Below are 16,563 nucleotides of genomic sequence, written 5' to 3'. Positions count from 1 at the left end.
GCAAAACTATTTTCAATCAGTTTATTGAAACGCTCCCGTTAAGGATTGCAATAACATATTCGCGAGATAAAAGAACGAAGTAGGGGGAAATGGAGGAACAGCCGCAAACAGCGAAGAGCAAAAAATTAATTAAACAATTGAGAACGGAGCGAGTTAAGCATACAAGCATGTTCATAAGGGAAACAAACCATGGTGTAAAACGTAAGTTTAAATAAAGTTTATAGAAACGCTCCCGCTGCGGATTGCAATAACATATTCGCGAGATAAAAGTTTAATGAGAAGACACGAGGTATAAACGAACCACACGCCGTGGCGCAACGTTAGGGGCAACAGTTTCAACCATTCTATGATCTGCTTCTCGCAACTGAAAGACGGCACATGGCGGATGTTAGCCGACTTGCTGACCGCAACGTTAGGGGCTTCAAGTATGGCGCTGACGCCACATCTCAGTGCCAACACTTTGCAGACTGTACTTAAAAGACACGCCCTCCTCACTGGACAGTTAAAAACACCAATCAAACTAACGATGACATCAAGTATTACCCAATCAAAAGTAGGAAAGGAGGCATCTTCATAAAATGCGTGTGGGATGATTTGCATGAGACGCTGCTTTAAAAAAAAAATGATTAAAAAAATACGGGATAAATCCCGTCCAGTATTGATTCAAAACGGGACGCGCAATTTCATTGTCAAACGCGGCACGATTCCGTATTTTAAAGGACGGGTGGCAACCCTACAGTGCCAGGTAACCACCCATACAATCAGATTGTGATTCAGACTAGGAATGCAATGAATGTAATTACCCCGATCTACATACAAGGCGAAAGTCTTGCAACATTCAAAGATGATGGTTTGGGATAATTAGTACTTATTAAGTACACCATGGAACATAAAAGAGCTTATGAAGCCTTGAACCGAAAAAAGCAACATCTCAGAGATCGTACAAAAAAAAAAGGAAGGTAATGTCGTTTTACTCGCTGTACATTTTAGTGAAACATTACCAGTTATTCCACGAGGGAGACCAGCAGATGAACTCAACGCTTCTTTAAAATCCATGCTTCTCTCACGGTTGGTTATATGTCGCATGTTCTCGGGTAGGTACACCAAAAAATGTATACATTTAAGCATGTAATGGGCAAAGAAAAAATGAGGTATACCCGAAGGCACTGCAGTAGTACTCAATGTAACTTTACTTCTTAAGTGTTAATGTTTTACTGTTTAATAATTTATACGCTTCTTATATATTGTTCAAATTCTTTTATCAAAATACCAGTGACAGCGCAATGCACGATAACATGGAGTGAATACACCATACGCATCTGCCCACGGCCGCCCTGGTGTGCGCAGATAGGAGTTGATTCTAAAATAAAATAAACATAAAAAGAGTAATACAATCATCACCCATAAAGCGGATAGCAGACGTGACGTATTATATGTGTACCAGATTTCAAGTCAATAGGTGAAACAGTTTGCAAGCTACAGGTGATTTAAAATCCTGGACAGACCAACGAAAAGCCACGGTACCAAATTATACAAGAAGATTTTACTGTTTAATTATTTATATTTATATGAAATGTGCTTCTTATATATTACTTCATATTCTCATATGATAATGATGTTAATGTTGTTTATATTGATTTCTATGTTATTGTAAGTGCATCTATGTGTGTATATGTATGTATGTATGTATGTATGTGTGTATATATATATATATAAAAAATATATGTGTATATGTATATATAATATATCTGTATATGTGTGTGTATATGTGTATATGTATATATATATGACAGCAACACTCATAACAATGACAACACAATTACATTGACAATCATGTTACGTTATTTTTAAAATGTTTCCTTTACTTTTTCATAACCTCTTTAACACACTACTTCTCCGCTGCGAAGCGCGGGTATTTTGCTAGTTTTCAAATAAAATATTTTTTGCAGTTTAAGAAGCACTGTTATTTTATACAGGTATTGTCAAGCTTGGGACACAGAGTTGCACAAGAGATGGGAAAATGAGTCCAGGTTTTCAAGGAAAATATGAGTACTTTATTACTGTATATAGAAGTCAGGTACAGTCTCAAGACGTCCTTCAGAACTGGAACTGTTAGGAGCCATGGCACAGGCGATCATCCTGCTTTTGTTCCCATCTTCAGGTTTGAAGAACAGCAGTGGCTCGGAATCAGTGCTGTAGCAGATGCGATCTGGAGAAGACAGATCAGTAGAGTGAGAGGTAGAGCAGATCAAAGCCGATGTTAAAAGTGACAAGCACGGAATGCAGTAACCCTGATCTTATAGAGGACAACCAATTGCTTTGCCGTTGGTTTACTGTTTACCAGATGCAGAAAAGCAGCTTCTGAGCTGTCCTTGCGCCACTGCCATTACACATGGCGAATCACCAGCAAGCCCAGTTACAATACTATACATATTTTCCCCGTATTTGTTAGAACAAAATACTTTTATGGTCCTGTGAAATTTATTGTAACAGGATTCCACCTGTACGTGCAATTACTGTATTTACATATAATCAGGAATATTCCAAAGAAAACATGTCATACATAGTTTTACTTTATGAAAAGACATGTTGCAATTGAATAAATGGAAATATTGTAAACAAAAATATATATAAGGAAGTATTACAAACAACAAAGATAGTTAAGTGAAAAATATATAAAGAGGTATTAAAAATAAGTGCATCTAATAGTTAACAACAAAAAGTAGTTGAAAAATCAACAAAGATTAATATTCCATAAGAAAATGCCTTGAGTGGGTAATAAGTAAACCATACTCAGTGTCTTTGGTATTAGCAGAGTACTGCAACTTCTGATACATCAAAATTAGGTACCTGACTATCTATATATATCTATATCTATATATATCTATATAGCTATATCTATAGATCTAGATCTATATTACATTTGAGTTCCACAATAAAACTTTTCCTGTTGAAATAGTTTTCCCGCCCCCTAGAAAAAAACTTCCTGAGTGATTGGCAAATTTATTTTAAAGGTTTCTTTACAATTTCTTTGTATAGAGTTCCTGGGTGTCAGGTAATGAATTATTAATTACCAGTAACGGCGCACTGCATGATAACGTGCAGTGATTACATTTGACTTGAGCATTCATAGTTTTCATACTCATTCTCTGTACATTTAGCATTCGTTTGCTCAGAGGTTGATGTGCTTGCTGTTTCCTGAACAGCTCTTCTTTTCTCCACCCTAGTAGTCTGCTTCTTCTCTTCTTCCATTGACATCTTTTCACATTAAAATTGTTTAAGTCAGTGTTTGTGTTGCAATTACATAGTACGATTTCTTTAATTTTTCACTTAAGCTGGCACTTAAATCTTTAATATACCTCAAGAATGATTTCAGATGTGAAGAGGTAGGGGAATTGACGGCGAAGGTGGTAGGTAATGAACGCACCCATACGCATGCGCCGCACGGCCGCCCTGCCGGCCACTGACGAGAGTTGATTCTACAATACAATAAAATAAAAATAAAAAGAGTAATAAAAATCATCTCCCTGAAACCGGAAAATAGAGGTCACGTAGTATATGTGTACCAAATTTCAGGTCAATAAGTCAAACGGTTTGCAAGCTACAGGTGATTTAAAATCCTGGACAGACAAACGAACAGCCACGGTAGCGTATTCAATATAAAGATAATTATTACTATTAATATTTTTTTACACTAAATCTTATTTTCCATGTTTCTTTGTTGAGCTACCATTGAAGAATTTATTAGTAACAGAGTATATAGTGTGCTCGTCAAAACGACTGTAGTAACAACTAACAAAGTGCCATTTTTGATACCATTTTAACAGTGTTTACTGTCCGCAATCACAGAGCATCCTGGTAAAACGACTGTAATTGACCTTCAACCTTAAAACATAAAGTTCATCACATTGCTGTGTGTGATGAAACAGTCGACCGCTCGTACGCGTTTACTGATGCCATGGTGTATACATTAAAGTTAAAGAGAAACAGTATGCAAAGGTGCGCAAACACAAGGAGATTGGTGACAATTGCACCTTAGTGTGCCATGCCAAATCAGAATGGATAACTGAATTCCACAGAGAACAGATATTTATAACAGGGGACCTATATGATGGGTAGATGAGTTTCAAATGTTTTGCATGCCTACCTTTTTGTTTTATATGATGGTTGCATCATATTCAGCACTTCATTCATTATTCCAGCACAAGCATAACCAGCCTCTCATTGAAATTCACCATTTGGAATACATGGCCTTCTCATCTCCAGCCCCATGAACTTAAAAATATTTTCCCGAACACATTGCCAAGTTTGATGTAATTTACGCCACGACTCCCTTGCACCCAGCACGGGATATAAACCAGCCTTTATGAAGCTCAGGGATATGCTAGGGGGAGCCTGTACCGACATATTGTTAACAGCACATCCACTCAACAATAAAATGGCCTTTTGCATCTGCTACAATATAATTAGTTTAAATTTTTAATGATTTCATTGTCAACTGGCGAATTAAACAGAAATTATAATCAACAAAAATAACCTATTTTTGGTTGCATTTGAGAACATTTTAGTTGCAGTCAGGAGCCCTGGTGGGGCACAGAATGGGCCACTCGAAAGTTGCTACTGGGCCGCACTTAACCCACATGCCGCCATTTGAATAGGCCTGATATATATATATATATATATATATATATATATATATATATATATATATATATATATATATATATATATTAGGTATGGGAATCAATTAAAAAAGAACTAATTAATTAATTGCATAAATGTATGTAATTAATCATGATTAATCACATCTAATTAAAACATTTAATTTTAAAACTAATAAAGAATTCATGAAATAAAAACACACTGAATCACACAATTAATGTAGAATCAACTCAAAGGAATTTAAAAATATTAATGGTGTAGTGTAAACTTAAACAATGACCTGAAACCTGAACTTTTAACAAAATACTACTTGAGTAAGTACAAAAAGAAAGCAATAAGAAAACTAGGCCAATGTATTAATTCTCAGATTGGCATAAATGATTTAATTGAAATTAATATGAATCTCTTAAATGGGAATACATTACAACTTGTGTTAAAACTCCACAAATACTCCTCAGTTGTTAATCAACGATTGAAACTTATACTCGGCACAAGTGCTATGTCTGCAAACGACAATCTCCAAGCTGCTTTTTTTGCCACCCCGTCCCGCTCCTTCAGACAGTTTAGCACATCTAAGAGATTTAACGCTTTTGTGGCTGGTGGAATCATGGTGTGATTTGGGATTTTTTGGGTTACAAAAACATGCCACTATAGAAAAACAGTTGGAAAATACAACTCTACCTACACCTTTGCTTCTGGCACACTGAAAAAGATGTAGCTGCTATGTGGCTTAAAAACGAACATGTTCTTTGCATAAATTAGTGAAGATACTGCAAATTGGAATGATGGGTAGGGATGATCATTACACTTCTATTTCACAGAATTTTGTCATCATATTAAGGCGGTCTGCACTGTAAGCTACCTGGCAGATTGACGAGTGAAATACAGTGTACTAGAGATTTATTTTGGTTTTTGTGCCGCTCAGAGACTATGTGATATGACATTGAATTGGGGGAAAAAATGTGTAGTTTTTACCTTTGCAACTTTAGTCTAGCATTGCACCAAGACTGCCATTAACCTTTCTACCCATTCTCCACCTATGCCAGTATGTATAAATCAAGAAAATGAACATCAGTGCAAGATATTGATATGTGGCATTTCGTTGTGAATGGCATTATATGAAATTTTAAACCTTGAAATGAAAATTTTATTTCATTAAATTTGAAAGGTAGCATGTAAATACGGTACTGGATTTGTATGCTATTCTTTACGTTCACACAACTTTTTTGCATTATTTTTATGTAGTGTTAAAAAAATAAAATGACATGAAAACCCAACCCTGACCAAAGCACAGCCCTGGATACAACAATATTTTTAGTGTGTGTGTATATATGTATATGCGTGTATATGTGTTGTCACAAGAACAACAAAGAGTCATTGGGGCAGCCACCCGTATAATATTTACTGGCTGTAAAATTGATTAAATAGAACAGACATGTTCACATGACTGAGTCCAAAACAGAACTGATTTGCTGCCTTAAAATGGCGGCCTTTAAATGCAAGGATAGGAAGTGATATCATCAGGGCCGGAACCGGAAGTTACGTCATTGGCTGCCGCCGAACCGGGCGGGATTTTCCAAGAATGGACTGTAAGGAATTAAGAGAGAGAATTAGTGCACCCTGCCACTCCCTGGTCATGCATGGAATTACTATTATTCAGGCCCTTCAGTTAATTGCACGTGTGTGACAAGGCCTCCCCTCGGCCCAGACCCATCAGGTCAGGTGTCCTGCACCGAGAGGTCGTGAATTCGAGAGAGAGCATTGGCGTTGGCATGGAGAGCCCTTACGATGAACGAGCGAAAAACATTGGATGACAAGAAACCACCTGGTGACCCGTGGGTTTAACTCCTTGTGTAGAGCCATCCACTGCAAAGGTGCATGATCCGTAACAAGTGTAAATTCACGACCTACGAGGTAATACCTCAACTGTGTAGCCATTTAATCGCGAGAGCCTCCCTTTTCACCGCCGCATACCTGGTCTGCACATCCAGCAGTGTCCGGCTCAGGAACATGACAGGGTGTTCGGCACCATCGACGCTTTGGCTCAGCACTGCACCTAGACATGTGTCCAAAGCGTCCGTCTGGAGAATAAAAGGAATTGAAAAGTTAGAAGCTTTCAAAGCTGGTGCCGACGTCAGGGCCTGTTTTAAGTCACTGAATGCAGCCTCTGTAATTTCAGTCCACACCACAATGTTAGGGGCCCTCTTCTTTGTTAAATCACTCAAGGGCATTGCTCTCTTCGAAAACTGAGGTACAAATTGGCGGTAATACCCGGCTAAACCGAGAAATGCCTGTACTTGCCTCTTGGTTTGCGGACAGGACCATTTCAAAATGGCATCTATTTTAGACCACTGTGGCTTCACAGTACTACGACCCACCAGGTTGGGACTTTCATTAGTTGTCAGTTATAATCATCAACATTAAAAGAAATAAACATTTGAAATACATCAGTCTGTGTGTAATGAATGAATCTAATATTCAAGTTTCACTTTTTGAATGAAATTACTGAAATAAATCAACTTTGTCATGATATTCTAATTTTATGACCAGCACCTGTACAATGATCCTTCCTCGATAGGTGAAAATCTGCGAAGTAAAAAGCATATGTTTATATGGTGGTTTTTATATTGTCACGCTTGGGTCACAGATTTGCACAGAAACACAGGAGGTTGTAGAGACAGGAACTTTATTCAGACAATGTAAACAAACATTTGTCTCTTTTTCAAAAGTTTAAATGTGCTCCATGACAAGACAGAGGTGACAGTTCCGTCTCACAATTAAAAGAATGCAAACATAACTTCCTCTTGAAAGGAGTGCGCGTCTGGAGCAGAGAATGTCAGAGAGAGAGAGAAAAGCAAACAATCAAAAACCAATAGGTGCTGTTCGGGCTTTTAAGTATGCGAAGCACTGTGCGGGAAGCATATCGTACGACAAAGCAGCCACAAGGAAGGGAGCAATGTGAAGGTTGTCTTTCAGCGTTTTTTGAGGAGCGTTCGTATCCTCTAGGGGTGCGAACAGCCCCCCTGCTCACAATATATTTGAATAGTTTTATTTAATACGTAATATGTGCTCTGATTGGGTAGCTTCTTAACCATCCGCCAGTAGCGTCCCTTGTATGAAATCAACTGGGCAAACCAACTGAGGAAGCATGTACCAGAAATTAAAAGACCCATTGTCCACTGAAACCCACGAACCAGCGAAAAATACACGCTATATATTTAAAAATGCTTACATATAAAATCCGCGATAGAGTGAAGCCGTGAAAGTCGAAGCGCAATATAGCAAGGGATTACTGTATTAGTCAAGGGAAGGACCTCTCCTTCCCAACCTTCTTTTAAATTATCCAATATACCCCCGCGTTGTCGTCCATATAATAATTCAAAGAGCAAGAACCCTGTCGAGGCTTGAGGGACTTTCCTATAGGCAAAGAGAATGAGGGGAAGGAGTGGATCCCAATTCCTCCCGTCCCCACTGACCACCTTGTGAAGCAAATGTTTGAGAGTCTGATTAAACCTCTTGACTAGACCATCGGTTTGAGGATGATACACCGTGGTCCTTAAGTGCTTTATTTTAAGTAACTTGGCAGTTTCCCTGAACGTCTCTGAGGTAAACGGCGTCCCTTGATCCGTAAGGACTTCCTTTGGGATGCCAACTCGCGTAAAGACCCCTGCTAGTTCTCGTTCGATAGCTTTGTAAGTAGCTGAGCACAACGGAACAGATTCTGGATATCGGGTCGCATAATCTACGAGGACTAATATATATTTATGTCCTCGTGCTGAGGGCTCCAGGGGTCCCACTATATTGACCCCTATTCTTTCAAATGGGACAACAGTTAAGGGAAGGGGAACGAGAGGAGCACGGTCCCTCCTAGGAATTTGCTGCAATTGGCACTCCAAACAAGAGATACAAAAACGGTGAACCTCCTTGTTAATGTCCGGCCAATAAAATCTGAGATTGATACACTCTAATGTCTTTTCGGTGGCCAGATGGCCTCCTAGGAGGTGGGCATGTGCTAATTCACAGACCTGCCGCCAGTACGTTCATGGGATTAGCAACCCGATATAATAAATCATTTTCTATAACAAAGTCGGGTCCCTGTGGCATGGGTTGTTGTGTGCGATGGCCGTTGACGAGCACTACTGCATTCTTCGCAAATTTTAGGGAGTCATCATTCCATTGCTCCCTTTTAAATGAAGCTGGCGTTTCTCTAAATTGAAAACTTATTTCGGAGAGAGGATCTGATCTGATCTGACCTCAAGGGGCGGGGAATCATCCCGATCTGTCAAGGCGCGATCTGATGACGTACCAGCCTACGGCTGATTACACGGCATGGAGACAATCTGAGACGTGTTATTCACGTCTGTTACTAGACCTAATTTAGATCTGGGTGAGTTCAGTACTACACCACTTTTAATATTAGACCAGTCCCGCCTCAGAATCACAGCAAAAGGTGGATCTGGGAGGACTGCTATAGAGATCTTTTTCAGCGATCCTCCCTGGCTGATGAAACATCGGGTGGTTTTATAGTACTGGATATCTCCGTGCACACAAGTTGTACTGGTCTTTATTTTTTTCCACTGTCGTGGCAGTACATAATGGCAATCAACAGTAGAGATGTTGCTGCCGTAATCGAAGAGGGCTTCAACTTTAAACCCGTTGAGGATTACTACTCCCGTATGGGGCATCAACAGTGGGTTTGAAAGTGCACCCAGTCCAACTCCCTCTCTCCACTTACATTCTGCCTTATCCCCGAGTAAGTTACACGCCCGCGGATCTGGGGACGTCGACACAGGCTCCGGTTTGTATAGAGAAGGCAGATTGTGTGGGACGTACTTCCCATGGTGTCTGCTGAAGAACTGTTCTGCTCTCTCAGATTGTGAGGTCGTCAGGGTTGTTTCAACAAGCTCGATTAGCCCGTCCATATTTATGAAATCTCCCCAGACTGGCTGGGTGAGATGATTGGGGAGAAAAATAAGACAGGCAACTTTTTGGGCTATTTGGAGAGTGGTGCATTCAAATGGCCTTAGTCAAGTGACCACCATTTCCCAGACATCATAAGCTTGTCGCCGGGTCATCCTCCCTAGGTCGAAGTTCCATGCCCTTATTTTCCTCACCTGCTGGTCTGGGGATGCCCCACTTTTATCTGGGACCTCCTCCGAGAGAGCATAAGTCCCTGTCGCTTCTCCCACAGAAACCAGCCCACTGCTGTGTCTTCTCCACACTCTCCCTTTCTACTTCTACTAGCCCGAAAAATCGTATAGGGAGCGGAGCCTGTATCGGGTCTTGATGAACCCCCCACTCGGAAACTCAGCCCCCACCTGGTCATAATTCAGGTCTAGTCCCGGACTGAATTTGCTGCCCTAAAATGGCAGCCTTTAAATGCAAGGATATGAAGTGATGTCATTAGGGCCGGAACCAGAAGTGACGTCATTGGCTGCCCCAGAACCGGGCGGGATTTTCCAAGAATGGTCTGTAAGGAATTGAGAGAATTAGTGCACCCTGCCGCCCCCTGGTCAGGGATGAAATTACTATTATTAAGGCCCTTTAGTTGTCTCCTAATCGCACATGTGTGACAGTGTGTATGTGTACAGTAGAACCGCTGGTCACAAACGTTTCCGAACATGTACAAATTGGGTTACGATCAAAACGTTCACCAAAATTTTGCATCTGTTCACAACCACACGCTCTGGTGGTGAACAAAAACACTGGTGGCCAGTTTCCCTTCCGGTTCATATGCGGCAATGATTTCCCGTTCGCCGTTTCCCGTTTTGTTTGCGTAACAAAGCAGCTGATGTTGCAAAAGGAGTTACAATGTTAACCAAGCAGAGGCCTCAAGTGCTGGAAGAGGTGGAAAAACTGTTGCTAATGCGGTTGAACGAGAAGCAACTTGCAGGGGATAGCGTAAGCGAGGCGATCATATGCGAGAAAGCTGGGAAGATTCGTGGCGATTTGCTGAAAAAAAAAAATCCTTCCTCAAGTGGCGAAGGTGAGGAATTTAAAGCCAGTAGAGGATGGTTTGAAAAGTTTCCCAAGAGAAGTGGCATTTAATTTTTTTTCCCCTGTGCTTAAAACTCATTAAAAAGAAAAAAGTGTTTACAGCGAGTGGTTCGTAAGGGTCTAGCACAAACTCTTACAATGTTAGTTTTCTTTGTTGTTCATGGTTTTCTCAGTGTTATTCAGTGTTTTTACATTTAGTTTACTATTAGACTGTGCATTCTGTGGTATAATTAACTATTTTTGTGCTTAAAAAACTTTAAAAATATATATATATATTTACATACAGTTCGTACAGCCTGGAACGGATTCATTGTATTTACATACAATCTTATGGGGAATTTCCATTCAGGTCGCAACCTAATTGGGTCGCATTCAGAGTTTTGGAACGAATTACGGTCGTGACCAGAGGTAGCACTGTATATGCGTATGTATATATGTGTGTATATATGAGAGAGAGAGAGAGATTAACTAAACTGACCATACTTTTTGTCTTGTGCAGGGTCCATGCATTCTTGGAACAATGGGGCCTAATCAACTACCAGGTGGATACTGACAGTCGTCCTCTCCCAATGGGTCCCCCACCTACACCTCATTTTAATGTGCTAGCGGACACACCATCAGGTTTAGTACCACTTCACCATCGAGCACCACAGGTATGTATGATTAGTGCTCAGTCAAGTTATTATATACTCTTTGGACACTTTTTTAAGTATTTTTGCCTAATTACAAGTGTTCCTACCCATTTGCTCTTAGAACAGACGTGAATTAATTTGGTCTTTGACCCAAAAAACCATTTAAAGTGTCACTTAGGGATGATTACCAGTGTCTGTGTCAATTTATAGCACAATAGTTATTAGGGATGCAGATTTTGACTGTGCTTCAAAGTTAATATTGTACCCTTTTTGATTGATTTAATAACTGTTAGTCATTAATAAGACACACATCGCAGTAGCACAAACAAGCTAAATTTCTATAATTTTTTATTGATGATTTTTTTTAAATTAATATGTAACAAAATATTTCTTTTGAAAAAGTTCTATGTGTTTTTGTTGTGGAGTTCAAAAATACTAATTATGAGCCTAGCAGGCATAAGTCATGCTTATTCTAGAGTCATACACTGCAGAGATGTCGGCTAATCCTACAGAATTACACGGGGCAGGGGACATGAGGCCAAAGTAATGGAGGTGGAAAAACTATTGCTTCTTCCAGAAATTACTGTTGTGATATGATTACTACTGACTGACTATTGTTGCTGATGGTGGTCAAGTTGACTTAATGCAAATGAATGATATTCATTAATGCTTTTACTAATACAGAACTCACTCTACATAAATACATAGTTTGAGGCACAATGCAAGTTGCAATGTTTATATGACACCCTAAGCAATAGAAAGCTAGTACAAGAATGTATGTAGTGTCTGATACTGAGGTATCACGCATATGAATTTAATGACCCAGGGGAACTCTGGTATAAAGGAGTAGATTTCTATTTTACTTATTTTTTCCTCGCAGACAACATTTGAGGTTGGTTCAGGCGCACCCTCTAGAGACCATAACTGACATATTCGGTACCAGACATACAGTGCATCCAGAAAGTATTCACAGCGCATCACTTTTTCCACATTTTGTTATGTTTCAGCCTTATTCCAAAATTGGTTAAATTAATTTTTTTCCTCAGAATTCTACACACAACACCCCATAATGACAACGTGAAAAAAGTTTACTTGAGGTTTTTGCAAATTTATTAAAAATAAAAAACTGAGAAATCACATGTACATAAGTATTCACAGCCTTTGCTCAATACTTTGTCGATGCACCTTTGGCAGCAATTATAGCCTCAAGTCTTTTTGAATATGATGCCACAAGCTTGGCACACCTATCCTTGGCCAGTTTCACCCATTCCTCTTTGCAGCACCTCTCAAGCTCCATCAGTTTGGATGGGAAGCTTCGGTGCACAGCCATTTTAAGATTTCTCCAGAGATGTTCAATCGGATTCAAGGCTGGGCCACTCAAGGACATTCATAGAGTTGTCCTGAAGCCACTCCTTTGATATCTTGGCTGTGTGCTTAGGGTCGTTGTCCTGCTGAAAGATGAACCGTCGCCCCAGTCTGAGGTCAACAGCACTCTGGAGCAGGTTTTCATCCAGGATGTCTCTGTACATTGCTGCAGTCATCTTTCCTTTTATCCTGACTAGTCTCCCCGTCCCTGCCGCTGAAAAACATCCCCACAGCATGATGCTGCCACCACCATGCTTCACTGTAGGGATGGTATTGGCCTGGTGATGAGCGGTGCCTGGTTTCCTCCAAACGTGACACCTGGCATTCACACCAAAGAGTTCAATCTTTGTCTCATCAGACCAGAGAATTTTCTTTCTCATGGTCTGAGAGTCCTTCAGGTGTCTTTTGGCAAACTCCAGGCGGGCTGCCATGTGCCTTTTACTAAGGAGTGGCTTCTGTCTGGCCACTCTACCTTACAGGCCTGATTGGTGGATTGCTGCAGAGATGGTTGTCCTTCTGGAAGGTTCTCCTCTCTCCATAGAGGACCTCTGGAGCTCTGACAGAGTGACCATCGGGTTCTTGGTCACCTCCCTGACTAAGGCCCTTCTCCCCCAATCGCTCAGTTTAGATGGCTGGCCAGCTCTAGGAAGAGTCCTGGTGCTTTCAAACTTCTTCTACTTATGGATGATGGATGCCACTGTGCTCATTGGGACCTTCAAAGCAGCAGAAATTTTTCTGTAACCTTCCCCAGAAGGTCTACAGACAATTCCTTTGACTTCATGCTTGGTTTGTGCTCTGATAGGAACTGTCGACTGTGGGACCTTATATATGTAACCCCCTTGCAACACCCTTCCGTTATCGGTATGCAAGGTCCTGAGCTCTTTTATAATGGTGTCGCCACCTCTATGGTGGGAAGGTACACAATCACCCACCTTCAACCTTATAATCAATAATCAAATCAGTTACTCAAATATATAAACAAAACTCTCTTTACTAAATTGAAAGTGAAACAGTTTTTTTTAAATTGATAATTTACAATATACACACTATACATAAAACACAAACAGTAACTTATTTATAACCCGATATATATATTGGTCCCGACACTATTGGTGAGCTCACCCGGACATATTTCCACAGTCAATTAATATTACTCAATCCGTTGGGGGCCCCAAACGTAGCTCGGGTGCGTAGTGGCCAAACAAACAACACAGAAACTGGCCCCTTCACTTGAGAATTTACTCAAGCCACTTTAAAACAAATAAACAAAAAAACACACCGACCTTGTTTTGTATATTCTTCCTTCTCCCTTCTCCCTTTTTCTCAACCACTCTCTTTACTCACTGATCACCCTTTCTGCACTTGTGTCCTGCCTGCCGTCTTTCTCTTTATCCAACAACTCTCCTTTTTGTTTTATCCGCTTGCTACATTTAGTCCTTCTTTCTTTCTCTGTTTTGCATCGGCGTTTTGCTTCAACTGCGACTCTCTTGTCTCTTTCTGTCCGTCTTGCTTCGGCGTGCTGCCTCAACTACAACTTTCTCTTTCGTTCTGTCAGTCCTGCTTCGGCGTTTTGCCTGAACAGTCACAACTTCTCGTTCTTTCTCCGTCTTGCTTCGGCGTGCTGCCTAAAACTCTCTTTCTTCTGGTCTCGGCGTTTTGCCTGAAACTTTCTTTCTTCTGGCCTCGGCGTTTTGCCTGAAGCTCTCTCTTTCTTCTCGCTTCGGCGTTTTGCCTGAAACTCTCTCTTTCTTCTCGCTTCGGCGTTTTGCCTGAAGCTCTCTTTTCTTTTTCTTTCTCTCTCACCACTCCCGTTTTCTCCTCTTCGTACCGCAACTCTTCCGAACTATCTTACATCTGTTGTTTAACTATCTTACATGGCGTCTCCCCCCCAACCAATCCGAGGACACCTACATATATACTCAACTTCAATAAACTTTATTTACAGAAAACTCGCAGTTATATATATTCCTTTTGAAACCTGACTCAGGTTACATATAGATAGGTGTGTGCCTTTCCAAATCATGTCCAATCAATTGAATTTACCACAGGTGGACTCCAGTTAAGCTGCAGAAACATCTCAAGGATGATCAGGGGAAACAGGATGCTCCTGAGCTCAATTTTGAGGTTCATGGCAAAGGCTGTGAATACTTATGTATATGTGCTTTCTCAATTTTTTTATTTTTAATAAGTTTGCAAAAATCTCAAGTAAACTTTTTTCACGTTGTCATTATGGGCTGTTGTGTGTAGAATTCTGAGGAAAGAAATGAATTTAATCCATTTTGGTATAAGGCTGTAACATAACAAAATGTGGAAAAAGTGATGCGCTGTGAATACTTTCCGGATGCACTGTATCTGCCATCCCAGTAAAAACTTTTGCTTTAAAGGAGTATATCTATGTGACAAATCTGTGTCAGAAAATGTACTTAAATAATTGGTACTTGGTGAAGTTTAAATTTTCATTTTACCAGAATACTTTTCACACTTGCCCTCATGATGGAGTGTTATGTAGAAATTATCTGAATTAAACTGAATATTATGCTGGAAATACATTACATTTTGTAAAGAAAGATAAGGAAACCAGACTTTATACACTCGTAAGCAATATATGATGGGTAGATATAAATAACAAAAAGGTCATTTGGTGTGTAGTGACAAAGTAAATACCAGAGTAAAACATGTTTACAAATAGAACTTAATAGATTTAACGTCTTAATGTTTGGGACCTGTGCAAGTGGGAGCTAGCTGTCAGACATTAAAGGGTGAAAACTACCTGTTCATTGGTGAAGTGTAGAAGAAATGACTGCTTAGTTTATCTGCCAAAACCAGGATATTTTACAAGCAATCACAGAGAGAGATGGAGAGAATTCATACTGGAAGACAGATCACTTTGTTTTGTGAAAAAGTATATGAAGTTTTTAGGGCAAAAAATGCTTTTTATTTAAGTCTCAAGATATTTTATAGAGATACACAAAGAGAGGTAGAAAAATAAAATGTACAATTGGAAATTCAATAGTGAATAGGAAATGACCAATCACAGATATAATTCGAGGGTACATTGGAGTCTTCATTTTAGTTGCATTTCCCCTTTTGATTATAGGTCCCTGCATCACAGCAAATGTTAAACTTTCCTGAGAAAGCAAAAGAGAAACCTACAGACCTGCAGAACTTTGGATTACGCACAGATATCTACTCTAAGAAAACTCTGAACAAGGTGAGAGATGACATGAATATAAAATATGCTTTTGTCAGAGTGTAAATATCTGTTGAGACTGTAGCATTATATTAATAAGGCCATTCATCTTTTTCTGTTTTTTTTTTTGTTTTGTTTTTTTTTTAAACCCTGTGGCTGCTGTCAGTGATTTCAATTTAGCATTAAATTTTGGCTAATTTTTAAGTGGTATTTCCCTGTTTACTAAAGTGTTACTTATTTTGGCCATAATATATACAAATCAGGTTCTGTTTTTCCTTTCCGTGTCTTTATTCGTGAATCATTGGGTCAGCTTGTTCATCCCTAGGGCATTAAGATTAATTTTTTGCCGTATGATGAATGTCTTTTTTTATTCTCTTTATAATAGAGTAAAGGAGCCAGTGCCGGACGTGAGTGGACTGAACAGGAAACTTTACTTTTACTGGAGGTAGGTATTTATTAAAAGTTAAGGTTGTGTTTTACTTCATACTGCCACTTTAACATGACTGCAAGTAAAAATTGTACCTGTGTTTGAAGCTTTGCTGATTCTTAAATTGTTGCCCACTGAATAGCATTTTTTGTAACTATTATAACACAGTATCTGGTAATCTGTAGTCTTATTAAATAGTTTCAGTCACTCTTCAGGATCCTCTGGAACGATCATGATTGAAATGTCTTTATCCTAACTTTTGACTTGATCTTTTGATCTTCTGAGATTTT

The 16,563-nt window shown here is 39.6% G+C and overlaps 1 protein-coding gene across 1 annotated transcript in view; it reads left to right on the top strand.

Annotated features, from left to right (window-relative positions):
* smarcc1a (SWI/SNF related, matrix associated, actin dependent regulator of chromatin, subfamily c, member 1a) overlaps window positions 1–16,563 on the top strand; it is a 118,717-nt gene that overhangs the window by 68,683 nt on the left and 33,471 nt on the right. Inside the window, 3 exon segments of the mRNA XM_051936171.1 lie at window positions 11,159–11,312; window positions 15,754–15,867; window positions 16,232–16,291. Of these exon segments, the coding sequence (XP_051792131.1) occupies window positions 11,159–11,312; window positions 15,754–15,867; window positions 16,232–16,291 (328 nt within the window).

Source organism: Erpetoichthys calabaricus, chromosome 13 (assembly GCF_900747795.2).
Source record: "Erpetoichthys calabaricus chromosome 13, fErpCal1.3, whole genome shotgun sequence".
In the NCBI taxonomy this organism is placed as follows: Eukaryota; Metazoa; Chordata; class Cladistia; order Polypteriformes; family Polypteridae; genus Erpetoichthys; species Erpetoichthys calabaricus.
This window is presented reverse-complemented; position numbering and strand designations above follow the sequence as displayed.